General features: G+C 44.4%; 2 protein-coding genes across 4 annotated transcripts in view; both read left to right on the top strand.

Moving 5' to 3' along the window:
• BRWD1 (bromodomain and WD repeat domain containing 1) overlaps positions 1 to 8343 on the top strand; it is a 127657-nt gene extending 119314 nt beyond the window's left edge. Inside the window, exon 41 of the mRNA XM_058732021.1 lies at positions 599 to 8343. Coding sequence (XP_058588004.1) covers positions 599 to 1728 — 1130 coding nt within the window. The 3' untranslated portion in view covers positions 1729 to 8343. The remainder of the gene's footprint in view (positions 1 to 598) is intronic.
• A 7890-nt stretch (positions 8344 to 16233) lies between these two features.
• Positions 16234 to 26638, top strand: PSMG1 (proteasome assembly chaperone 1). 3 transcript variants are annotated; one of them, XM_058732022.1, is made up of 7 exons: positions 16236 to 16417; positions 17615 to 17721; positions 18950 to 19101; positions 20879 to 20941; positions 23678 to 23876; positions 24754 to 24890; positions 26425 to 26638. In XM_058732022.1, exons 1-7 carry the CDS (start codon positions 16284 to 16286, stop codon positions 26497 to 26499), a joined length of 867 nt encoding a protein of 288 aa, XP_058588005.1. In that variant the 5' UTR covers positions 16236 to 16283; the 3' UTR covers positions 26500 to 26638. The 3 variants fall into 3 exon arrangements, with proteins under 3 accessions (XP_058588006.1, XP_058588005.1, XP_058588007.1); XM_058732023.1 differs by lacking the exon at positions 20879 to 20941 and having other exon boundaries at positions 16234 to 16417; XM_058732024.1 differs by lacking the exon at positions 17615 to 17721 and having other exon boundaries at positions 16298 to 16417.
• The last annotated feature ends 521 nt before the right edge of the window (positions 26639 to 27159 follow it).

The raw sequence follows: 27159 nt of genomic DNA, 5'->3' as shown, positions 1-27159 counted from the left end.
GCGCAGTCGGTTAAGCCTCCGACTTCAGCCAGGTCACCATCTCGCGGTCCGAGAGTTCGAGCCCCGCGTCAGGCTCTGGGCTGATGGCTCGGAGCCTGGAGCCTATTTCCGATTCTGTGTCTCCCTCTCTCTCTGCCCCTCCCCCGTTCATGCTCTGTCTCTCTCTGTCCCAAAAATAAATAAAAAACGTTGAAAAAAAAAAATTAAAAAAAAAAAAAGATGAAAGGTATTTGGTGTGATTGGAACTTGTGAAGTGGAAAAAGTTTCAGAGGCTGAGAGTCGGTGATGGGTTTGCATACCTTAGTGCGCTGGTAGAGTTTAGTCTGAGCTCATGTAAAGAAACTATTTTAGTGTCTGCTGTTGGTGTATGTCGATTGCGGGGTGGCGGTGTGGTGGTCACTGATGGGAATGTGTTCTGCTGGTGCCAGTGCTGAGGCTGGACCCAGGTCCCTGCTCTAAACGTGAGAGCCCTGCGCATTCACTGCCGTCCTCCTTCCGAGTTAGGAATTCTGGACTTGTTGTTTAAAATGTTGAGCATTTCGTTCCTTTACACATACTTGTAGAGATTAAAGGAGTACTTCTCGTTTTTAATTTTTAGATTCTCCATCACAAGACCATGGACAAAGCAGAAAGGTTTCCAGGAAAAGGGTCTGCTCCAGTGACTCAGACAGCAATTCCAAGGTGAAGAAGAAGTCCTCAAAAGCCAAAACGCGACCCCTCAGGACTCCTCGAAAAAGTGCCAGCACCGCCGCCGGTAAGATCAAGCTCATGAGCGACGCGGAAGACGGCAGTTCGGGCAGCGTGTGCACTAGAAGCCGACACGGGAGGAAGAAGCCCGTCCCTGCCGCCTGTGCCTCTTCGGCCCCGAAGATGGGGAGCGATTCGGAGGGAGCCGCAAGCTGTGAAGTGCCGGACGAGCCGTGTGCTTGCGGAGGGGGGCCGGGAGGCGGCCCTGCGGGTCCGGAGGGCCACTCCGACTCGGAAGGTGCGCGCAGTTCCGAGCGCGGGGGCAGGCGCGCCCGGGGCCCCAGGGCGGACGGGGCGCCTCCCCAAGCCAGGCATTCCTCCGCCGGGTCTTCAGGGGAAGAGTCGAAAAGCCATATTCCAGGGGGCGAGACGGGCAGGAAGAAGGTTTCCGCGGAGGCCGCTTCGGAGCAGAAAGCGGCTGCGGAGCCCAGCTTCGAGGAGGAGCTGAGTTACGGGCTGCGCCGGTGGAACGGCCGGCGGCTCCGGACCTACGGGAAGGCGCCGCTGCGGGGGGCGGCGGCGGGGGCGGGGGTGGAAGCCGAGGCCGGGCGCAAGAGGCTGCGCCCCGATCCGGGGGAGGCGCCGGGAACCGCGGCGCGAGGGGCGGCCCGGGGCGCGCGCGCCCCCAGCCCCAGGTCCGCGTCCGAGCCGGCCTCCGCCACCGAGTCCGACGGGGACTGTGCCGACGACGCCAACACCAAAAAGAGGAAAACGAAGGGAAAAGCAAAGGCCGCCGGAAAAGGTAAAGCCTGTGCGGCCGCCGCGTCCCGAAGCGCGCGGCGGCAGAGACAGAGCAAACGGCCCAGGTTGAGTGTGGACGATAACGACTGGGAAGATCTGGACTATGCAAAGTCGAAAAGAGGGCTTCGGCGCTCGAAAATAAAAACGAGGAATCAGGGCAGAAGGACCGTGAGATACCACGATGGGGATGATGACAGAAGCTTAGAGAACGGGATAGATTTTGATGATTGCACCTTATGACCTTGAGAGAAAACCAGTTCATTCGAAGAGGAAATGGACTGGGATTTGTGGTGAAAGCTGGCTGTTGAAATTATTTTTTGTCCTACAATTCAGGGAATATATTTATATTTTTCTATGAAAAGTTATGAATGTGACTAAATCATGACTGTTATTTTTATTTGCACTTGCTTGCCTTTGTAGCAGCGTTCAGCACAGGTGCCAAAATATGCTTCATTTTGGGGGCAGATCTACTTTGACAGTATTGAACTACAGAGAGCAAGGATTTGAAATATGTTCAACACTAGACATCCTGGTTGTCAAAACCAAGAAGCATTACTTTCACGGTAGCAAGTGTCATGCAGTCATTTGCTGAGTGCGTCCAGAGGTGGTAGTTTCTAACCCCTGTTCTGTTGTTGTAGAACAATTTCACCCGTGGCCTATGTTTACAGATTCTTCATAAATATTATGTGCATACTGACGGAACGATCATGGGAGGTGTGACCATGATTAGTAGGCGAGGTACCTACCACTTTTTTTTTTTTTTTTTCCCCTTTTCTTTTATTTCCCTGGCTACTTGAGCAGAATGCATTATACCAGATTTGGTCATTTTCATTCAAATGGTTTCTCTCCAAATGCTGTTGGGTCTTTTCTCTCTTTTTCTTTATTTTTAAGGAAAATGTCATCACTTTTATTTTATAAACTTGAATTTATAAAGTGCTGGTAAATTATTTTTTAAGATGTTTGGATTGTATATTTTAAACCTCGAAGGCCCCAAGCATAGCCCTGGCATTTTCTTTTAAATTGTGCACTAACAGAATGCTATATAATTTGTCTTTCCAAGACCTCCTGATTTCTGTGTAAGGGATTTAACCAAAATCTTGGTCTTCCATAGTCTTACTCTGTGAAATAGAGGAGTTTGTGTGCCTTAGATTTAGGAAAAGTGTGTTCTTTAATAGAGTGTACAGGGCCAAGAGAGTATTTAAATTATACGTAGATTCCCCCCCCCCCCCCCCCGCCCCATTTCCATTGAGATTGTAGAGTTCAGTTTTGTTAAGAGTGCAATTGCAAATCTCATCTATATAGGGAAATAGTTCAATGTCATTCTCCACCTCTCTGTTTTAGCTTACTGCTGCCATGTGCAATCCCGACATTCTTTGCGGGGGCAACTCAGTGCATCTTTTGTTAGTGACCCCTAGTTTAAGAAACTGTCTTGTGTTGTGGGAGAAGACTTTTGGAATCCATTCAAAGTGAAACTTCTATCACATCATCAAATACCATAGTACACTTATTTTTGAGCCAAATATTTTTGCTTGATAGGTTGTGCTACTCCGTAGAGTGTAGGTGGCCATTCCTAGCTTGTTTGTGCCTGAAGATGGACTTGATTCCAATGGTTTACATATTTCGTAGCTGAGGAGTATGGTGCAGTACTCCTACCTCTGTTATTTATTGGCCCTGTGTTTGGTGTCAGACAAAATTAATCCTCTTCTCCTGTGTATGCTTAAGGTGGCAGATACGGAAAAGCATCAGACTTTGGTATCAATGTTAGAGAATGTTCTTAAGTTTGTTACTTTTTAGTCATCTATTCTATTTGACATGGTAGAAGGTACTTTCTATTCTGATGTAAGGGGAAGGATGTTTTGGACATTACCAACCGAGACAGGTGGGATACCTGTCTCTCCTTTGGTTGTTTGGAGAGCTGTCGCCGCTTCAAAACTATGATGCTCTTCTTCTCAAAGCTTGTGTTGAGGGTATAGTACAGAGAGTGATTCAGGAGAATTGTCCTTGACTATTGACCTGAAAAAATTAATGGAATGTTCTTTACTTCCCTAGTTTTAAGAAATGGTGATAGATGTCATTTCCATTAATTTATTTAAACTCTTCTTAAGCTTCTCTGTTTTATATCTATTCTCAGGGTTATAACTCCATGTTTACCATCATCTGCAAAAAGGTACCAAAAAAATCCATAAATAAAAATATAGAATACATTCTAAATCTATAAATTATTTTGTAAGATGATACTTTGATCATTTAGGCTTCATCGGTAGAACTATTCTTAATCTTTTGGCCTGAGTTAACTGGTCATAGATTGGCTGGTCAACCAATTACTGATTTTTCTTTCTGTCCAAAATGGTTAGACCTTTGTATATAGAAAGCAGTGTTTTGGTTTCATCTGGGAAAAAAAAAAACCAAGAATTTGTCCTGGTGACTTTGAAGGCATGGTTGACAGTGGTAGCTTCTCCAGTTCTGAAGTAAAACTAAGGGATTATAGTGAGAATCATTTTTATGGGTTTTTTTGGTCATGGTGCTATTCCTAAGGTTAACTTTGAATATGTGACACACACTCCTAAGTACTTTAAGGAAAATTAATAAATAATTAATAGTTCAAAATGTTTACATTGAGCACTAGAACATGTTTGACTTTTTTTCTACTTTATGCGAATTGCGCAGGGATTTAATGCACGGATGTACTTTAATGTGTTTGGGATCAGTTTGTATTTTCTTGTGAAAAAGACAAAAGGTTGCAAATTGAATGTGAACTGATCCAGAAGTAAGTGCTATCTGGCTTTCCATTGCACTTGAAGTAACTTGATGGTGTACATGAAAACAAACCAGAACGAAACTACTGTGGTCGTGTATGTCCAAAGCCCTATGATTTTATTCCTTTATGGTTGGAAAAAGGTCTGTGGTTATCAGACTTGATTTTTGATTCCTTCGAAAGTATTAAGGAAAAAAGATGTCAAACATTTAAAAAATAGCTGAGGTTTAAAAAGCATTTTTTTCGTATCATACTTACTTTAAAAGGGTATACTGACAATGTGTAGTAACTTCTGAATAAAAGGGAAAGTGTATCCCATTTTCAGATACTTCTTAGGGTGGTCGTTCTCCCTTTTTTATTTTAGGGGAAAATCTCTGATTAAATCCTTTCTCAATTTAGAAATGCTTGGAAAGAATGATAAAGCGTTTATTCACAGCTTCTCAGTTACAACATAAGAGTTTCTTCTAAGTAGTAAAGAGTCGTACCTAAAAAAGCAAATTAATTTTATAATGTGAAAATGGGGAGAAGAATTTCTGCTCGGGGAAAAGGCACTTCAGAACCTGGAATTGCAAATGGAAAAGGAGATCTGAAGCCAAAAGAAATGCCATCTTGAAAGTATTACTGTCCCCAAATAATAAGACCTGTCACTGAATCTTCATGCTCCATTGGTTAATGACATCTTAGGTAAAACATTCTTAGAAGCCTCCCTACTTAGAAGTGTTCCTACTACATCCCCTGTCCCTCTCCTAGCCTTTTAAAATAACCAGAACACAGAATGTATTAACTAAAGTGTAGTGCTTTAAAAAACCCGAATTGAAAGGATTTTAATCTCTTTTGTCAGTGCACATTGAACTTGATCGTGCCGCTTGAAAACAATGAGGTTTGTGTGTCAGTAGAATGCAAGAGTGTTGTTCAAGGCGCTCACGGTATTTTTAGTTTTCCTTCCTACTCTACTGTATTGGTTTTTTTGAGTAACTTTTAAATGGCTAGAACAGGTCGGGTGTGCCTTGCCCTTTATAGCTGAACTATCAGCTCCACCCTTTTTATCCATATTAAGTCAGCGTATTTACTTTCTCACGCACCTTGTAGTTGTCCACAAACACTTCAGCACCTTACACTGTATGGAACTTGTAGTTCAGTTATCTCGTGGTATGATGGAATGCACCAGAGCGCCTTCACTGCGGAAGAACTTTCCATTATTACCTAAGTCGATCTCTCAACTCCCGCTGTGGATAACAGCAAATAATAAAGCAGAAACCGTAAGAAATTTGCAGCTTCGCTGTTTAAGACGGTCTTGATCCTAGTATTTGGGAACAAAGACCAAACCCAAGTATAATTTGTCAAAGCCAGGGAGAAAATGGAACGTTGTGGAAAAATCTAGTCCAACCAGATTAGCACATGCTAATACCACTTTGGTAGCTCAAAATTGTGAATTAATGGAGAGGATTAAAGTGTAAAGACTATAATGGCGAGGGCTGTGTTGTCTTTTCTCACGTTTTGAGTTTTTCGTAGCTATTTTCTTAAACTGTAGATGTTGCCTTAAGGGTATGTGGGAATTCTCAAAGTTGAGAGATTTTTACCACTTTCTGATAATCTGCCACGCTGGTTCCTAACACACTGTTAATTTGGTAGAAAAATCTGAAGACCTTTTCTTGGTGTCTCCTCAAGGATTGCTTGTGTGGATCTGATGTAGGGAGGTTGGCTGGGGCCAGTTATAACATCGGGGTCTTACAGATCCGCAGGCTCTCTGTCTTTGGCGGCCTGTAAGTAACTGTAGACTGTCTGTCAGGACTCATAGCTTCACTGAATTTAATTGTCAGTGTTTCCGTATACTTTCTGGTCATACTTTAGTTTTTAAGGTAATTTGAAGGTAAGTTTTATCATTTATTAAAACCTCTGTTGGGAATTTGGGCTCCTAAAGAGGCTTCTGACTGACCCAGCTGGAACGAGACGGCCAGCTAGAGTTTGCCTGGACCACAAGCGGCCAGCCTGGCCTACGGGGATGTTGTTTAGAAGTTATTACCCTTTTTGATCAGTGGCTAAATGTCGAAAATGATCTTTCATTTTTAATATATTGAAGGTAATTTTCTAGGAGCTGATCCTCGCTTAGTCCTTGGACCATATGCACACATTCAGCTCACCTATGAAACTCTAACCGTGTCACTGGAGCCAGACAAAAAGGCAGATCTTTAGAATTCCACTCGCACACAAGATCTTTCAAAACTTTAACTTTCTAAATAAACTCATTACCATGCCTGACTCTCGGTTGGTATCTAGGAACCAGTTTAATTTTTTTAGTTACTAAAAGCGTACAATAAACTTAATGTTATCCTACTGACAAGTGAAAGGTTTTTTCTTTCCTTTTTTAAACTACTTCAAGCCTTCTAGCTGATTCATTCCATAAGGTCTGCAGGAGGCAGCCAATTTCCCTTGCAACTTATCTTTACTGTTTCTCAAACAGCTTACTGTCCATTTGTGATTAGTTTCTCAAGCAGGCAGAACGCGGGGCCACACCGTGTTGGATGGGCCCGGAGGACTGAAGGGAGACTAGAGACGGGCTTGAAAGGGGGTTGGCGTGGGATTGTCTGTGCCCTGCTGCTTCTCTTCGGTGAAGTAATACAGTCAAACACCAGTGTTTATTTCTGATACCCTCTCCTGCCAAACAGTTCGAAATGCTCTGAGAGCTATCTAAAGAAGTTTACTAAACAGATAGATACAGGATCGTTGAACTCATACTTGATAGAACTTTTATCAGATTTTTAGAAAAAAACTTGCAGTAGTCATCACGAGTTTTTGAGAATCGTAAGAATGACTGTCACCGGTTAACTGTTTGCTAAAGACAAGAGAGAGCTGTATAGCGATGAGCTACTCAGCCATAGAGGCAGAACAAAACCAAGTTCTGTGGTGCCCGTCACGGAGTGTGCTGCATTTATTCAACCGTAAGAGTGACCAAGCTGGCGAAGAACAACTCTTGATTAGGGAATTATTTCTGGCAAGCTCAGGATCCCGTGTGGCCCCAGTGTAGAGGCTGACTTCTCTGTGTTAACCAGCTCACCCGGAAGATAGAAGTGTTCCGTTCTGGGAGTTACAGGGAACACGTTAGTCTACAGTCATCCTCTACAGAGACTTTCCCGTGTATGGGATCTTTTTGGAAACTTACGCTTTTGGAGGGATGACTGTCAGTGACAAATGCTGTCTGTTTCCTGAGTTTTGATCATTTTATTATCAGTGAAGGGCAGACAGTGAAGGAAGGGCATCTCAGACTGACTCTGTCAAAAGCCTTGCTTGAGGGAGGTGGTTGTGTTTTGCAACTAAAAGGTTTCTCCTCTGTGGATTGATAACCCGCCACAGCAGCCACTGACCTCAGTACTTCAAAAGTATGTAAAATAGGCTAGCACATTTTCATTTTCAGACGTCTTTCATCATCTTCCATTCTCAGATTTGTTTTTAATACTGCAGTTAAAATGCGATGAGATTAAAATTTTTCATGCTTCTATAGCAGTGATGTGAAGTTTATTCTGGGTTTAGGAAGACAGTTTTGTATTAAGTATCATAATTGGAATATGATTAGTCCTTAACACATAGAGGTTTAGAGATGCTTGCTTTGACTCAAAACGGATGTCTGCATCCAAGTTCCTATTCACCACAGAGCGTCTTAGAATACAGTGATCTGGGCGTTAGAATTAAAGTGGTCCCCCAGGTGAACTGTGATGGAGTGCTACTACGTAGCACGCACGTTTTCATTCCACGAATGAGGTTTTTGCCATCCCCCAATAGGGAGTCATTTATAGGAAAGCAGCAGTGCCTCAGGCTCCCACTGCTCCAGGACACGTGACTCACCAAGCCCCACCAAGACCGTCTAGGACAGTTCGACTTGGGGGACCGTACTGACTGGTTAGTATTAAGTGACACTGTCCCGTACGTGTTGTTAGAGTAGTGGCCTCCAAAATCTTTAAGCTTGTACCCTGACCTCTAGATTGGACTTCTCTCTAACCCTGAATTATCCTGTGTATATTTGTAAAAACGATTTGTAGTTTTCTCAAGGAGAGTAAAGCACTTTATAATTTGCCAAGTTCTCAGTAATAAAATTGACCCCGACTCATGTGTACATATTATTTTTTAACAATTTCCCACACTGTCACTCTTCTGTGTTCCTCAGATTGCTTTTATCTTCACCCTGTGAGCTTTCCGCTTTAGGTCTGGGGCTAGAGCTACGGCTCCATCAAGCTGGAGCGGCCGTCTACACTAGCACGGACTCTTCTCTTCTCCCCCATCTTGACGCACTAACTTATTGGAAGTTCAGATTTTCTTAAAGTACTTTTAAAAGCCTGATCAGACTTTCTTCAATAGAATCTTAACTGTTTTCCCTCATTTTGGATTACAAATAAGCACTTATTCAAACGAGTTCGTGTTAGTATTTTACCAGGTTCCTAAACGGTCAATACAGGTGCTGCCATCAGTACATCAAAAAGGAATTCATTGCTGCACCTGAAGTCCTTGTGTCCCAAAGAAATTCTTAGTTGCGATAGGATTTTCTCCATACTATCGACGTGTTGTCGAGATTGATCTGGTTGGCTGCTTTTAATGTTTCAACGCGCAAATGGATGTGGTTGAGTGACTCTGGTGTGTGTCCTCATCCCCACTGTGAGTCGAATTTCACCTTAATTTTGTTACACACTTAGAAAAGCCTCATTTGTCTGTTGTAGCATGTTAATTTGCCTTCTAGTATTTGCCTGACGTTGACATAATGTGCCGAGGGTTCATTTTGGATCGGGGGTTGCTTTGCACAGACCGTAGTTCGTACCAAGCATTCCCAAGAAGAGGCCCTTCCGGGCAAACGCCCTGCCCTTCAGGCCGCTTGTGCGAGCGAGGGCCCAGAGCCCACCAGGCAGTGCTGCCCGACAGGCCGCGGGGATGAGCTCAGGCTGTTCAAGAAGTGCCGTTTTTGCAATGCCTGGTGACTTCCGTTGAACAAAACGTGTTACCTTTAGAAATAGGATTTCACTGGAAACGTATATACGGCACCTAATTGGCCAAAGGGCCTGCTGCACTTGGGGGGCGGGGGGTTGCTTTTAGGATAGCAGCTCCTCACCTGCTCCGGGGGAGCTCTGTCACGGGTCTTGGAGAAAGCACAAGTACATCTTTGAAATGAGTGTCACAGAGTTAGGGCCAAATCTGAAGGGCTTTCCTTTCGAGAGCAGAAGACTTTTCCTCAATTCTCTACTAATGAACGTGTCAGTCAACAGAAGCCCGTTTTCACCTGCAACTCCTTTGCCCTTGGTGACGGAAGGGCAAACCTCTCCGTTCATAAAGGAAAAGCTGGGAGGGTTCACTGCGATAGAATAATAGCATCGCGTGATGGCCGACAGAATGAAATGAGCCCTCGTTTTCTCGGCTTTTGTAGTGAAAGGGACCCAGTGGGAGAGAATGCGGATGTCAAGGGGGAAATTTCAGTGATCTATAGCCTGTTCTAACCGACTGCTGACTGTCTGGAAACTTGCGGTGCGGTCCTGCAAACTCACCTCCCCCCCCCCCTCCCCCGCAAGACTTGTGTGCCTTTTCAATGGTTTTAAGTAGTTTGACTTAATGGCTGCAAGACCGGATGGCCAGCTGATGAGGCCTAGCATTCAGGGGCTGATGCACTTTAGGTGCGTTTGAGATACAGGTTTTCCCACCACTGGCAAGTAGGGCGCTCCTGGGAATCTTTCCTAAGCCCAAATAGCATGAAGCAGAGATGCAACTATGCCATTAACTTCTATGGGAAAAAACTGGGGTCATATGCAGACCCTGAAAAATGACCCGTCAGGCTTCTCTGATACCTTAGGACACGCTAACATGCACAGAGTCAGTGGAGGTCAGGCCCAGGTAGGTGCTCGGACAGTTCCAAGAGCTCTGGCAGCGGGGGAGGGGGCTTGGTGGGCAGTGCGCCTCTGGAAAATGTTGCTGTCAGAGCCAACACCGAACGCTGTTTGTGCTTTCCAGGCTTTTTCTTTCTTTCTTTCTTAGTGTTTGTTTATTCTTGAGAGAGAGAGAGAGAGAGAGAGAGAGAGCATGAGCGGGGGAGGGGCAGAGCGAGAGAGGGGGACAGAATCCGAAGCAGGTTCCAGGCTCCGAGCTGTCAGCACAGAGCCCGATGTGGGGCTCGAACTCACGAACCGAACCGTGAGATCATGACCTGAGCCGAAGTCAGAGGCTTAATGACTGAGCCACCCAGGTGCCCCTTTTGGCTAGCAAAACCCGGCAGGTCTTTTGTAAAAGCGAGGTGACATCCCGCAAACTTCCAAAAAGTGGAGAATGTCTGTACTTCTGCCCTAGAAGTGCACTGATCATTCCTGGATTTGAAATTTGCAAATGCAGCTCTGAGACCCGGGCAGAAATAAAAAGGATGTGAGCCCACCTAAGCTGGTAAACGCAGAGCGGTGGGCATAACATCATGTGACTCGGTACAACTGGGATGGATCCCCAGCCACTCCGAGCGAGTTGCTTCTCCACAGCGTTTAGTCTTGCCTCTTGACAGTGGGGCCCCTCCAGTTGGTAGCTCTCAGCTACAGCAACACCTCCTCAAAGGGAGCTTTCCTTGCCCTTTCTGGAAGGTGTCCGCATGGCTCCCAACACTTTTTAGTCCTTACAGCAACTAGAGTTCCAGGTATAGAATTAGTTTGCTTTAGCATCCGTATCCTGATCCTCTGGATGCCTGGCATATACCTTGCTGAGAAAATATCTGAATAATAAACGAAACCAGGATTTAAGAATTACAGTTAGGGGCGCCTGGGTGGCGCAGTCGGTTAAGCGTCCGACTTCAGCCAGGTCACGATCTCGCGGCCCGTGAGTTCGAGCCCCGCGTCAGGCTCTGGGCTGATGGCTCGGAGCCTGGAGCCTGTTTCCGATTCTGTGTCTCCCTCTCTCTCTGCCCCTCCCCCGTTCATGCTCTGTCTCTCTCTGTCCCAAAAATAAATTAAAAAAAAAAAAAAAAAAAGAATTACAGTTAAATGAAATGCTCAAATAGTTGAAAAAATGGATCTAGGATTAAAACCATATTTTCGTTCTCTAAAATGAATAGGCAGTTCCTTTTTATCTGCCGGTTCATGTTTTTTTTGACTAAAGGTATTGGAATTAACACTTTCAGGACTGTCTTGAAGCAGAGCTGATAACTGCATTGTCATAGTCGTGATGGCATTGCTTTCTCATTTAGGTTCCAGGAAAATTATTTCAAAGCTCATTGAATATCCTAAGCTAGTTCGACATAGACTTTTAGAAACAATACCAAAAATTTAGTGCTTTATGATGCCACAGGTACCTTCTCAGAAGTCTGGTACTGTTTTAAGTGACTGTTCTCTTTCCAGATTGGACAGTATACCTGGTGCCATACTACTCAAGACTTCTTTTTGTAGGTGTGGAGGTGGGAGTAGTATCACTGATGATAATCACCTACGTTTTTTCCTTATTTGGCAGTGTGAATAGTTAAAAAAAATTTTTTTAACGTTTATTTATTTTTGAGACAGCGTGCGAGCAGGGTAGGGGGAGAGAGAGAGGGAGACACAGAATCCCAAGCAGGCTCCAGGCTCTGAGCCGTCAGCACAGAGCCCGACGCGAGGCTCGAACTCATGAACCGCGAGATCATGACTGAGCTGAAGTCGGACGCCCAACCGACTGAGTCACCCAGGTGCCCCAATGAGTAGTTTTAAAACTTCCGATCTGGGGATTTGTTATTGAGGAACATAAGCAGCGCTGCAGTCTTGTGTTGCAAGTGCATTTATGTGAACTTTCACTCATTTTCCAGACTCTGTTCCCGGAGACAGAGAACCCAATACAAAAGTGAGAACGTGTATGCAGCATCATCAGGATGCAGTGCAAATGCCTCGTGAAATTCTGAAAGCAAAAATGGTACCTGAGAAAGTTCCCCGTAGATGTGTTACTGTGGCTGCAAATAAAATAAAAGTAGGAGTAATCTAAAGGAAAAGCTTTCAGGACCAGAAAATGTCTGGCTTAGAAAGAGCAGCAGAAAACTGCCCCATCGAAGTGCGGCTGCTGTGGCTAAGGAAAAGTTACCGAATGTTTATAAAGAGGAGGATACAAGCATAAATTCAGGAAGTGAAAAAGAACCAGAAGGTGTTAATAGCACAGCACTTTTCTTAAGGCGTTCAGATCCTGGAAAGACAAAGCACAATAACGACTAGGAAAATATAGGAGTGATTTGAATTTGGATTCAATCAGGGATTGTATGTGATTGGACACAATCAGATACAAATAAGCTGGCAGTTGCATTCTGCTCCTAGCTTAAAGTTAATCCCTTGTTGGCACTTTCTGAGGAATTTTCTTTTCTTTTCTTTTCTTTTTAATGTTTATTTTTGAGAGAGAGGTAGAGTGTGAACGGGGGAGGGGCAGAGAGAGAGAGGGAGACCCAGAATCCGAAGCAGGCTCCGGGCTCCGAGCCGTCAGCCCAGAGCCCGACGCGGGGCTCGAACTCAAAGGCCCTGAGATCGTGACCTGAGCCGAAGTCGGAGGCTTAAGCAACCGAGTGAGCCACCCAGGCGCCCCTCTGAGGAATTTTCTAAAAGCCATACTCCAGTGGGTCAAAGTGGGAGGAAACCTTCCTTGCAGTGGGCTCTTGCACAGAGACACATGGCAGAGAATCCGAGGGTTGGGGGGTATAATAGATCGTGGAGCCCGTAGTGGAAAGAAAAGGACAAATGGCCGGTCACAAGATTATTCCTGTTCAGAAAGGAAGGGTCTTGGAGAAATCTCTTGGTTCCTTAGAGGAACATAATGGAAAGTGTACAGGGTCTGTACCTTCAGGGACCGGAAAAAAAAAAAAATGTCAAAATCGCAACCTGATGCTAATTTTAAGCCTTTTGCATTAGAGAATAAAAATTTAGACCACCATAGCTACGGTGTTTACTAAAGTAAGAGGGAAAAAATATTAATGCACGTTTCAAGAGGAGGTACCATGGAGCCAATTTGACTTTTGAGTGAACCAAATACCTAAGTAAGATCCAGTCCCTGCAATTCACAACCTCACAAGTCTAAAACAACTTAAACTGGAAGGACCTGGGGATTGAATGATGTGGAGGTTGATGATCGAGTTCTGAAGTGGAGTGTTGGAAATGGGCAATTAGCAAAAACCCATCAATGTCTTATTTTGTTTATAATCTTGGAATTCGTACTGAATGGCGACCACTTGATGTGACTAATTCAGGGAATATATATTTTTCTATGAAGGCTATGAATGTGACTATCACAACTTCTTTTCCTCACTTTTCCTTTCACATAACTGCATTTACAGTGATGCCAAAATGTACCTCATTATGAGGCAAGGTCTTAGTTTTAACCAGTTAATAATAAAAGGTATAGATTAAGATCAAAACAGTCATATTTTTGGATGATAGTGACATCCTCTTAGGTTTCTTTTCAGCACCTTAAAAATCAGTACTTTGTGAACACTTTGAGCAAATTGGTTACAGTTTCATCACAACAAACTTTACTGGCAGCATGTGGGCTATTTCATTGTGGCCTTTGCTAGGATTAGAAAATCTGATCTTGATACTATGAAGAATTTCTTTGCGATGAGGTTTAATTTGTTGTTAATTGGTATTTGTTGAAATTAAGATCACCAGATTAAATGAACGCACTGTTAATCTTAACATAGTAACATGCTATTGGAGAAGCGAATTGTTAGAAGCAAGTTGTTTTCCCATTTAAAAACATCTGTGAATATTAATATATGATTTGCATGTGTAAATCTGAAAAAGTGAAATATAGAAACCTACGGGTTTCTATTCCTTCTTCATTAAAAGACTAATATAATGCATATATTTTGGTAATACAGACAGACCCAAGTGTCTAGATTACTTGAGAAATTTGTTTGTGGTTGCATGTCTCCTTAAGAAAAAGGCTTTTTGTCGTTTATTTTCCTCTCTCTTAGCATAAGCCAGAATATTTCTAACCTACAGAGTCTGTGTCCTTTGCTCTCTGTTTATAGTGTACTTTCATCAGAAATACTGATACCAGTATCTTGTTACTAGTACAGGTGAGAAAGGGAAGAATTCCTAATAAATTGCTAATATTTCCAGGTGCATGGGGTTTGATTTTTGATTGCTAATGAACTGTTTAAACCTATTTCCGCTCCCATATTTACCCTTAATTTTGTGGAAATTTCTTATTGGGGATGTTCTATCCTTAACAAATACCATAATATGAAAATACTTAAGTCTCAGTTAAGACTATTTTATGCAAAATTTCTTGACAATTTCAGTGTAATCAAAGAATTTGTTTTGAATTTATGATGTTCTCTGATGGGCTTAATTTCCGCCAGTACTTGAGACAGTGTCACCAGCGATCTTTCCAAATGGAATCTCTTTGCTGAATTAGTATTTAAATTGAACATATATTTGCCTTTTTAAAAAGTGCTTGGCCTAAATTTATTGTAACTGCATGAAATAAGCATTTGTTTAAAACTTAACATTATTGTAAAACTCTCTGAAATGTATGCAGAATTTAAACCATGGCCAAATGTATTATTACCCTACTCCTAATTTTAATCAGCTTTCTAGAAATGATTTCTTCATAATGTAATTGTAAAAGCAAATCGAGCTTAAATTTTACTGGTTAAAAATGGCAAGTTACTTTATTGGACAAAAGGATTAAGTCACAGTGATACCCAAACATTCTTTTTATTCTGCAATTCAGTCCTTCTCTAAAACAACCCACCGGTATAAATGCAGCTTAAAAATACCACATTGGTGGGGCACCTGGGGGGCTCAGTCGGTTAGGCGTCTGACTTCAGCCCAGGTCCTGATCTCACGGCTGTTGAGTTCAAGCCCCACATCAGACTCTGTGCTGACAGCTCAGAGCCTGGAGCCTGCTTCTGATTCTGTGTCTCCCTTTCTCTCTCTGCCCCTCCCCTGCTCATGCTATGTCTCTCTCAAAAATAAATAAACATTTAAAAAAATTAAAAAAAAAAAAACCACATTGGTAATCTTCCTCCGTAAGTACACCCAAACTTTCCCAAGCTCTTACGGGATAGCACTTTGGTCATTCTTTTATACTGAAATGTTCAAATTTTGCTTCAAAACCCAAACGTTTATTTTGCTGGAATGTGTAAAACCGCTAAAACTGATTCAATGTAGATGCTTTTGTCGATCGTATTTCTCCACGTCTTAAAACAAGGTATTTCTAGCAGCTTCCTGAGATTTGTTTGATTACCTCCAGAGGCTCCGCCTGCCCCCAAACTAGTACTGAACTCTGTGCTTCTCGGCAGCATTCCAAAATGTGAGCAGTGCCACGTGTTTTCAGTACGACTACGTGTAGGTGAAGGGTCTGTGTCGCTCGCCACCCTGGACCCCGTCACTTAAAGTGTCCGCGGTTGCGCCTGGCGCCCGCCCGGAACAGTGTCCGGCGATGGGTCCTCCGCCGCGCCCCGAGGAAACAGAACCGGCTCGAAAGCAACTGCACACACTGCTTATTCGTGAAAGGCTACTTAAAGCGAAAATAAATTTTGTATTGGAAATGGCCACGTTTTAAAAAAAGAAGTAACTATTTTTGCATTCTCATAAACTCTTTTAGATCGGCTTGACAATCATCAGCTTTTGAAGTGTGAATTCTTATTGCCAGAGTAAAAGTCGCATTTGATACCACCGCGAAGCGCTGTATTTCTTCCCGCCCTCGGTCCGCAGCCCGGTGCTTAGTGCAGCAAAGCTGCGCCTCCAGGAGGACGGACTCGGGGTGAGGGAAGGAAGGGCGGCTGAGCCGGCTCCTCCCGGGTCGGTCACCGGCCCAGGCCCCACGCCGCAGGCCCCAACCCCGCCGCCGGCTCGCCCCTCTAGCCCGCAGCCGTCGAGCCTCTCGGTGCCCCAGCGGACCCAAGCTGCGGGAGAAGACGCTCGGGATTGGCGCGGCCTCAGGCACCCGGCGCGCGTGCGCGGGGGCGTGTCGTGGGGGCGGAGTTCAGGGGCGCGGGGGCGGTGCAGGGGGCGTGGCGGCGCGGGGGCGCATGCGCCGAGCCGGCGCGCCGCGGTTAGCCTGGGAAGGTGGCGGGGTGGGTATGGCGGCCACGTTCTTCGGAGAGGTGGTGAAGGCGCCGTGCCGAGCCGGGACGGAAGACCAGGAGGAAGAGGAGGACGAGAGGAGGGAGACGGCCGAGGACAGGGAGGTGCGGCGGCAGCTGGCGCGGAAGAGGTGAGGTCCTGGGCGCAGGACCCTGGGGCTTGCGGCCGGTCCGCGGCCCCGCTCGGCCTGGGGCTCGCCCGGCACAGCCTGCCCGGGGTTCAGCGGGGGGCCTCGGCGCGGCCGGCAGAGCCAGCCCGCGGCCTCGCAGGGCCCTCCCTCTGCGTGGACTTGGGGGCACTCGTGACGTGTTCCCGGGCTGCGGTGCCGTCGCTGGGCCCCGCGGTCGTCGCGTGTTTGGTTCGTGGACTTAAGACAGCTCTCTCAAAAGCCTCTTTATCCTCCGCCCCACTCTTCGTTAGCATCGGTATCGGCAGCAGGTGGATGATCTGTCTCTTTAAAAACAGAATTATTTCCAAACACACACAGGTTGGAGAAAGTAGTAAAGCGACCCTTCATCCCTACCCAGTCATGTAAATTCAGCAGTTAATGAAGATTTTGCCGCATTTATCTCCCGCCACCCCGAGTGACCATAGCCTTTCACCTCGACATTTTTCAGAATGCACCTCAAACGATATAGGCACTTTCTTGCATGTGCTGTTATAACCCCTAACAAAATTAATAATTCCTGTTACCATTTAATAGTCCGTGCATGATCAGATTTGTTCAGTAATCTCAAACATGATGTTCACAGTGTGTTTGTGTAAATCAAAATCCTGACAAGGTCCACACATTACCTTTGGACTTTTCTGTCTCTTGAGATGCCCATCATTTAGAGCAGCCCCTTCTCACCCGTGCTGAGAGACGTGTCCAGTAGGATGTCGCACACTCTGGATTTGTCTGATCTAACGTGTGTGTCCATTACCTGCGTTTCCTGTAAATGGATGTTCCTTTTAGAGGCGTGGTCAGGTGCAAGTTCAGTATTTTGCTGGCAAGAATGCTTCCGCGGTGGTGCTTGGTGTTTCTTGTTGCCCGCTGTGACCCAGTTGTCCCACTTTTAGGGATGCTAAGATTGATTGATTGATCAGTGGGTCAGGTGGACAGCCTGATCTTCATTGTGGAGTTCTCCATGAGTTTTGCATCAGGTGGTTTTATGTTAGTTATTGTTGCTTCAACCTGTTGTTTCCTTTCAATTGTAATTACATTCTTTATGAGTTTAGAGTTTGCGTGTTACCTATTATAAGACGTATTTATAGTACCCTTTTTCTCCTTATATGGTACTAAGTATATTTAAGTTGTTTCAGTTTTGTCTTTTGTTTCTTGTGTTAGGGAGGTGCGGCTCTTTCGAAGACAAACCAAAACATCTTTGGAAGTTTCTCTGCTGGAAAAATATCCTTGCTCCAAGTTCATAATTGCTATAGGAAATAATGCAGTAGGTGAGTGGAGATATGTTAGACTGAACCTTTTGTTGAAAGAGCAAAATCCAAAGTTACTTATTGCTTTCCATCATAAAAGATTTCAAATGTCTGTTACTTTTTTAGAAAAAGTCATAGCAGAGTAACTTTGTATCTGAGTAAAATCTATGCCTCCTCATGTGACACCAATAAGACTTAAAGGAAGTGTTCTTGGGGCGCCTGGGTGGCTCAGTCGGTTGAGCTTCCCACTTACGGCTCAGGTCATGATCTCATGGTCTGTGAGTTTGAGCCCCGAGTCGGGCTCTGTGCTGACAGCTCGGAGCCTGGAGCCTGCTTCGGATTCTGTGTCTCCCTCTCTCTCTGACCTTCCCCCCGTTCATACTCTGTCTCTCTCTGTCTCAAAAATAAATAAACATTAAAAAAAAAATTTTTTTTTAAGTATTAAAAAAAAAAAATGAAAAAGGAAGTGTTCTTAGCTCCAGGAGGTTGTAAGTTCCGGGAACTGGGTTTATAGTGTGTTGAGGTATCCAGATTTCTTGAGACTCCTGGGCCTGTGTGGGGCCGACTTGGAGGGACAGAGGTGGCATGTGTACGTGGCCCCCTTGCACCAGTGGTTCTTCACGGTGTTTGAATTAACGGGCTCTTGATAGCACGATGAGAACCCTAAAAGTAACTATGATCGCTCACAATTCTGAGCGTTCCGTCGCTAACGTTTTTGAGCCCTCAAGTTTGAAGGCCTGTTCATGGATGCCTGCATCCGATAGGTTAATGTTAGCACAGAGCAGAGTTCGTCCAGAACAATGTACACGTGCACAAACCTGTGTAGTTTTAGCCAGTTCACAGGCTGGGGGGAGAGCCTTCGGGGTCTCCAGTGAAGTAGACCCCTTGCCCTATAAGGTAGCCCCAGTGCTTGGAGGACATCGTTAAGTACATGGTATATAACTACGGACTCATTGACGTAAAATGCTCCTGGCCTGGAATTTTCCCGCAAGTGGTACATTGTGAGTGTGCAGTAAAGTCCGGCAGTAAACCTGTGTCCTCAGTTCCTGCCTCTAATCTGTATTTGGGGGCAGTAGCCTTTAACTTCCTGAGGCCTCAGTTTCCTTTCCTGCAAAAGGGTGGTGTAAGGTCAGTGGTCTTAATGGCTCTTGTAGCGCTAGAATTCTAGGGTAACTTGGAGCTGTTTTTTACTGTAGAAAGTGCAGCTTGCAGAACCAAGCACTAACTCAATGTGAATTGTTTTTCACAGCATTTTTGTCGTCATTTGTTATGAATTCAGGAGTCTGGGAAGAAGTCGGTTGTGCCAAACTCTGGAATGAATGGTGTAGAACAACGGACACCGTACATCTTTCCCCGACGGATGCCTTTTGTGTGTTTTATCATCTAAAATCGAATCCCTCGGTATGTGGGGATTGCTCGTATGCTTCAGAAGTAGTTGTTTAGCATTGTTCATGTGGTGTCCGTTTGAAGTTCGTGTTCCTTTACCTCTCCTGTTGGGCTGAGGAATTCTGCCTGTAGGCAGTGCTAGTAAGCACTCTTTTGTTTACGTGAATAGCAACAGGATATATACAGTGTGTTGATAAAGTTCCTAGGAAATTCGGAGATCGCTTTGGTAGGAAAAAACCATAAACAGTAGACATTCAGACCTTGCGCTCATTCACAAAATTCTTTCAGCGTGCAACTCTTAAGTGTGCAAAACCGTGTTCACTCTGAGAAAGCAGGGGGTTGTCCTTTGTTGCCGTGTACCCAGTGTTCAGCAAATGCCTGGTTCATGCTGGAAGCTCCGTTAACATTTGCTGAACAAATGGAAGCTGTGTGCATTCTCAGCACAATTCTCTGGACATCGAGCTTCTCCCCTGTCCTGATTTGTCCTGATTTGTTAAGTCCGAAAAGTCATTCTGGAGCTGATGCTAAGGAATTTCCTCGTGTCCTGTGCGTTTGAATCCTAATCTTGGGTCCATTCAGAGGACACGGCCCAGTGGGCAGTTTGAGAGATGAGTCAGGCAGATGAGGTGGCCAGGCAGGTGACGTGTGTCCCCACCTGCTTGTCTGACAGAGTACCGTTCCACAGCTGCTGAACACTTGAACAAGGGCCAGGGCAGGGGTCCCAAACAATGGAAGAAGTCACTAATTCCAAAATATTATAATGTGGCTTCTTTCAAAAGGTAAGGGTTCCACATGTTAGCCTTTTAAAATGTAAAGTTTGATTTTGTAATACTTAACCGTTTTTTTTTTTTTTTTAACATGTAATCCAAAGCTATTTAAGTTTATGTGAGGATTTTTTATACACATCCAGCATTTATAGCATATAACGAAACTAAGCATGTTTTCGATTTGACCTTTAGTTGGAAATATTTCACTTTAGAATGGGTTGTGAAGGTCAGGTAGGAGAAATTTCTGTCCCTCCGTCTGGTCGTACCATTTATCACTCAGCTCTCTCTTGATCATGCAGAACCTGCGTGTGTAGTTCATTATGTATCCAGTCTTTGTCTTTTCCCCTATCGCCAGGCACCGTTTTCCCCTCCTGTGCTTCCCTTGGGTAATTAAGTGTCAACATTTCTGGCAATATTTTAATGGATGTTGAGTTCAGTGGATAATATCATTCCATGAGTATTAATAATCAAGAATCCATCATTTTATGGCATGGGGTCGTCACAAATCACTTCATTTTGACCATATGGTTTGGAACTTGGTTTCTAAAATAATACCATGTTCACAGGCACCGGTACCGTTCTAGAATGCCATTTGGGCTGAGGTGCTGTCAGGCTGTCATTCGCTCTGATAGCTCCTAGTGTTTGCATAACGCTTACATTTTATAGTGTTTACGTTTATTTTGCGCTCGGTCTTCATGGTGTGTGACCCCCCAGAAGGGCAACAGGACTGGTAATTCCTGTGCTATAAAGAAGATGCTGGTACCATTTACTGGTAGTATCTTCAGGGTCTCCTGTGCGAGCTCTTGCGGTCACTCTGTCCCTGTGTACTTTATTCTCGTGTTAACTGCCAGTAGTGGCTCGATTCTTAAATTTTAAAGGTAAACGAATAAGCCAATAGCAGTGCAGAAAGACCCGTGTTGTCTAAAGGTTATATTAGGATTCAAATGATAATGTAAATGGTGATAGTTTGGGGTGTGTGTAGAAGTCATTTGACCTGACAGAATACTTGGAATGTGATTTTCCAGGTCTTGCTCTGTCAGTGCAGCTGCTATGTTGCTGAAGACCAGCAGTATCAGTGGCTGGACAAGGTAAGAGACAAGTGAAGGCTGGCCTGTGGTCCACCGAGTGACGTTTCTTAGGCGTTCTGTATCTTGATGCTTGAACCTACATAGCTAAGTGCTGGAACAGAAGTCTTTGTTGTTGTTTTTCTAAAAGACATTGTAGCAATCTATTACAAAATTCGAAGAATAAAAACTCATTTAACAAATGTAATCAGCAATGTGCTGAAGATTGTGGGTCATAGAAGCCTAAAGCGTCTTGTGATTCTTCCCATCCACCGTGTTGTGACCTTCGAAAGAGAAACGGGCTACTGACAAGAAACGGAACCGGGTCATGGCCAGGGGCAGAAAACAGCAGTGCTGACAGTGTTGGCTGGAGATGCCCCGAGTTGGGAGGCAGGAAATGGGTGTGAGCTGGATTCAGGGGGTTGGCACCCAGCTGCTGCTTGCTCCAAATTCCAAAATATTACATCCGTTTTTCTTAGCATTAGGATAAATTAATTGAGGCTTCATTTTGTGGGAAAATTGTGCACGTAGTATGTGCCCAATAAAACATATTTCTCAGGGGCGCCTGGGTGGCTCGGTCGTTTAAGCGTCGGGCTTCAGCTCAGGTCATGATCTCACGGTTCGTGGGTTCGAGCCCCGCGTCGGGCGCTGTGCTGACAGCTCAGAGCTTAGAGCCTGCTTGGTATTCTGTGTCTCCCTCACTCTCTGCTCCTCCCCGTTCATGCTCTGTCTCTCAAAAATAAATAAATGTTAAAAAGAATTAAAAAAAATCATTTTTCAGCAAAGAATTTAGGAGTTTTAGAGAATACTCATGATTCTGGTAGTTGCATATTATTATTATTTTTAAATAATTAATTTATTTTTGAAAGAGAGAGAAGAGAGGAGCGGGCAGAGAGATAGAATCCCAACCAGGCTGTGCATTGTCAGCGCAGAGCCCAATGCAGGGCTCGAACCCGCAAACTGAGATTGTGACCTGAGCCGAAACCAAGAGTCAGATGCTTAACCAACTGAGCCACCCAGGTGCCCCCAGGTGCATATTATTTTTAAAGGAAGTAGGTCTCATATATATCTTAGTAACATTTCAGCTTAAATCTTAGATATATTTTTGTATAGCTGTTAAAATTAAATTCATTAGAAATAAGAAATTTGGTGTATGCCTGTTTCAGACCAGATTGGCATACTTAGAAACATTTATTAAAAGTTATTAAATACATTTTATTAAATGAGGAATTATTTAAGAAGGTCTTTGACCCTTCCCATGATCCTGTATGTGATTTTGTGTTTTGTACCAATATTTATTTTTCTAGGGAGAGAGTCCCTAGCTTTCCTCAGATCTCAGAAGGGCAGGAAACTGCTGTGTTAATTCGTGTTTTTTGATTTAAGTAGGATGACTATTACGTCAAAAATATTTTATTATTTTTGTACTACAGAGCACCTTTTTTCTTCCAGACTTAAAAAACTTTTTAATCAGTATTTTTTTTTTTTTTTCCTGCGGGACACTCTTTGGGTCCCCCTACTGTTTGGTTCGTGTCAGCCACAAAATCCTAATAATCCCACATAGTCTAACAGAGTGCTCAAGTGTGAATTCAGACTATAGGTATTACAGGGAGGATGATAACCTAGGCCTTGTGAGTAATGTTTTTCTTTTTTTTTAATTAAAAAAATTTTGAATTTATTTTTGAGAGAGACAGATAGTGCAAGCAGGGGAGGGGCAGAGAGAGACACCGAATCTGAAGCAGATTCCAGCCTCTGAGCTGTCAGCACAGAGCCCAACGTGGGCCTCGAACTCATGAACTGTGAGATCATGACCGTGCCGAAGTCGGGTGCTCAACCAACTGAGCCACCCAGGCACCCCAGTAATGTATCTTAAATGGGATGTACCTGCTGACAGATGTTTATTGTGATAACTGTTTTTTGTTTGTTTACAGATCTGTGATATGATGAAATTAGGCTTACAAATCCTTTATGACACGTAGAATCTTTAGTTCTGTTGTTATTGTTTGAAAAGCCATTCTCTTTTCATAAAATATTTTCCAAAGTGGCCTAAAGTCTCCTTTTTTTTCTTTAAAAAATAGCTGCTTTTTTTGGGTTTACATCACCATAGATTTTAAAAGCTGGAAGGGTCCTTGGAAATTCATGAAATACGAACTTGGGAGGAAATAAAGGTCTAGAGTGATTGAAACTTGCCTACAATCGAAATAGTGAACTTAATCATTTGCACTGATACAGCACTATTATGCATACAACTTGCAGCTTAGAAACGTCTTCATTAAAAAGTGTTCTAGAACACATCAGTACATGGATTAGAGAAAGGGGATCGCTTCCTTTTGCTGATAGACTCCTATTCTGAAGGTAGCTTGCAAGTAAAGCCGTGTTTAGACATAACCTCGCTTAGTCGAGATCTCGTAGTCAAGTGGCAGGTCCACTCTCGGTGCCAGTCCCGGTTATCCCCGCAGCTGCTCTGGCCGTTTGTGTTCCTGACTTCCATTTACTACAGGTTGCAGTTCCCTCAGGTGGGTGGGCAGTACTGTCGTTCTTAGTTCACAGATGAGGAGAGTGACGTAGAAAATCGCCAAGCTAGACCGTGACAGAACCGAGATCACGCCCAGGTGAGGGGACCGCAAAGCACGCACTCTGTATTTCAGTGGACGCGTCCACCTCGCAAGGCACGGTGGATGGTGTTGCGTAAACAGCTAGAGGCGTGTTTCTATTCCGTAACAAGATTAGAGACGTCTTTTAACTTGGGGTCACTTTTGCTAGGTCTTTGGCTCTTGTGCAAGGAAGAACTTGCAAGTGACTGTGCTCACGTGTCGACACGTTACTGACTATAAAACCGCAGAATCTACCAGCAGCCTCCATTCGCCTTTCCTGAAAGCCCTAAAAACAGAGAATTTCAAGGAGCCTCCGTGCTGCTCACTGCTAGAACAACCAAATATTGTACATGATCTTCCTGCCGCAGGTGGTATTAAGATTTGTAATATTTACGTTACAGCTTATTGTTGTTGAGTTGGCTATTTGACTGTTGGAGGTCTTTTTAAAGCAGTTCTCGATGATGACTGATACCAGTGTTCTGCTGTTTGTCTTTAATGTCTGTTGTTGCTAGTAGGTTGTGCTTGCTGTGAGTTTTAACATTTTCCAGACACACAGTTCCCACGCGAGAGCAGCTCAGAGTTCTTAATTAACTGCTAGGCTTCAGAGTTGCTCTTGCTCTGTTTCTTTTTGGTCCGTGATAACTCCTCACGCAGGCCAGTGTTAGATGTAAATTGTTGGTGCACGGAAAGTTGGTAAAGTATGTTTTAATTGTCAACATAGAAGTCTCCAGAAACTGAATCGTAGTAGTGTTGTCAATATTTTATTTTTTACTCCTGTTAATTATACCCTAGCATCGTATCAAAATGAGATTGTCAGTTACTTTTCAGTAGCTGATATATTATAGAATTGCTATTTGTTAATAAGTAAAAGTTTTTTCCCCCGTTAAATGTTAGGTTTACTAGAATAAGTGGCCAAGTATTTTACATTGTGCACTATGTATTTATTATTTACTTTTAATTTATTATATTCAGCAAAATTTTAATCTTGAAGCTACTTAAGATGTGTCTCCGTGTTTTCAGGAAATGCAAAATAAACTGTTTATAAATGCAAGAAATTAGGAAGATAAATTAGCTTTGAAAGAACATATGCATTGTAAGGGGTTTAATATGGCAGTAAACACTTTGATTAAGGGAGGCAACAGAGACAACTGTTTTTAAAAGTAGCCTTTTTTATATAGAGATGTTTAGTTTAAAAAATCACATAGTAGAAGACTTCAATGGTTTTTTCCCTTGTATGACTCATAGTTCTGAGTTACTGCCAAGTGTGGAAAATCCCTGCGATTCTGTACTTGTGCTATACTGATGTGATGAAGTTAGACCTCATTACAGTTGGAGCTTTTAAGCCTGTCCTTTCTTCCAGAAGCTTGAAAGGTTTGGTTAAGGTAAGGCTTTCACTCACTGACTTAATAGCTGAGTTGCCACGAACTTAGTAACAGGTGCAAATTTCTGGTACCAATGTAAAACCCAAGCAACGCCTAGAGATCCTTTTTTCTCAGAATAAAGCTTTCTAGTCCGCACGTTGAGTGGGCCCGTCACCCTCTTTTAGATGTGCTCCTGTAACTCGAGAACTGTTTTCCCACTTTCTCATGGTAGATCCTTGCAGTGTATGGATATAAATCCCAGGCGGCTATGTAAAAAGATGGTTTCACTGTTCAGGAAGTTTCTGTAACTGACTCATTTGGAAGGTGTAATGTTTAAGAAGGCAGTCGTGAGCACAGCAGGGGTCAGATTATCAACGTTGATTCACTTAATTTTGCGTGGGGCTGGCTGCTCTCGGTGCGTGTTCTCGGTGCGTGTGTCGTGGGCTCTTTCCCCAGGAAGGTTCACGCTGGGACATGTGCACAAGTTTGCCTGTGGTTGCTGGTAGTTGAGGACCCCGCCCCCCTCCTGTCCCCGAGGGGCTTGCTGGAAGTGCATGGACCCTGGTGAAGAACTTCTCTCTTACAGGGAAGAGACTGCAACAGTGTTCACAGTGCAAGTCCTGTTTTATTCTAGAATGGCCATTGGTGTTAAGACACCTTTTTGGGCACGTTCTGTTGGGGTTAGCTCGTAAATTCGTTTGCTTGCTAGGTGGTCAGCTCCGTGGGAATGGACCGCGTTTCTCCATTTCGGTCCCCCCCCCCGTCATGTACCTGGCACGTAGGAGGATGCCCGGTCGTTTGTTGAATTATTAGCAATAAAACCGGAAAACGAATGTAATCCAAGCATAATTTCAAATTACCGGGAGTCATGAGCGGTTCTCTAGTTAGCACCACTTCCAGAGCACATACTAATAGTCGGTTCGTGTCTGTAGTGAACGCCTAATAGGCTCTTCGCACTGCCTGGTGAGTGCGGGCCGTGGCTGGTCTGTCCCTGCTGTCGTGCCCAACCTTGGCCTGCAGGTGGCGGAGGGGACAGTGGCGCAGGGGACTGTGATGCCAGTCAGGGCAGGGGAGGGGGGGGGAGGGAGAGGAGGAGGGGATGAGGCTCGTTTGGGGTGAGGCTGGCACTTTGGCTGGATCTGAGAGATGGATGGATCCCCGTGGGTAGTGGCGTGTGCAGGGGGGCGTGTGCAGAGGGGTGCGTGCAGGGGGGCGTGCAGAGGGGCGTGCAGAGGGGCGGCTGGGAGTGCAGAAGGGGGCAGGCTCGGGGCGCCTTTGAGGAGGGCGGGGCAGAGTTGGAATTGGGGGCGCAGGGGCGAGAGAGCTCCCGTGGGAGAGAGGCCGGGCTGGTGTGTGTGAAGGCCGTGTGGCACCCCCAGCGGGTTTGGGGCAGGGGGAGGACATGCTTAGATGTTTCCTCTGCGGGAACACGGAGATGCACTGCCGCGGTCAGGTGCTCCGTTGATGTCCTGAGCGTGTGGGGTTGGAGTGGGTGGCTTCGTTGTAAGCGCGTTCTCCATCTCCCTGTATTAACAATTTTTTTCTCTTCTTCCAGAATATTCCCCAGAGCACAGAGATACTGAAGAAGTTGATGACAACAAATGAGATCCAGAGTAACATTTACACGTGATTCCAGAGGTGGTTTTGTACAGTGTGTTATTACCCACCCGTTCCTTTAAAGGGAGCTGCGTGTCCCGTTTTGTTGGTTCCTTTTTTTCCAAGGGGGTCTTTTGAGGGTGTTCAAACAGAATAAACTTATTTTAAATTCATTGTAGTTTTAGTTCCTTTCTTTGGTGATATAAGCCAGATGTTTTCTTGTATCCACTAGGTGGGAGTGTTGTTTTTTATTTGAATATTTTACAGTAATATGGTTAGACTTTTAAAAAGCCACAGCTAACAGGTTTTATTAATACATAGGTATAGTTACTTTAGTGGAAAAATTCTGTGTGATATTTGAAAGTTGATTGGTGATTCTTAGTATGTGAAAAGTTTGTATTTTATGGGTTTTTTTTTTTGTGGGTAAAAATTGACAGGGTAACAAGGTTCTGTATTTGCTCAAAATGAAACAAAAGAAATGTGCATTTCCTCACTTTTCAGTACCACCTGATGGTGGCCTCTGCGCAGACTTTTCTGGGCCTGGTACAGCTCCCGCTGTGCCGTGGCCCCAGCACTGTGGGGACTGCCGTCGTTAGGATGTGGGGGGAGTCCTGAGCTCCATGTAGCTGAGCCACGACGTAAGACCACACACCAAACTGCATCGGTGAACGCAGATTTTCAAATGTTGGAGTTG

The sequence above is a fragment of the Neofelis nebulosa genome, chromosome 5 (genome assembly GCF_028018385.1).
Source record: "Neofelis nebulosa isolate mNeoNeb1 chromosome 5, mNeoNeb1.pri, whole genome shotgun sequence".
In the NCBI taxonomy this organism is placed as follows: domain Eukaryota; kingdom Metazoa; phylum Chordata; class Mammalia; order Carnivora; family Felidae; genus Neofelis; species Neofelis nebulosa.
The sequence above is the reverse complement of the archived record's forward strand: the minus strand, read 5'-3'. Positions and strand labels throughout refer to the sequence as shown.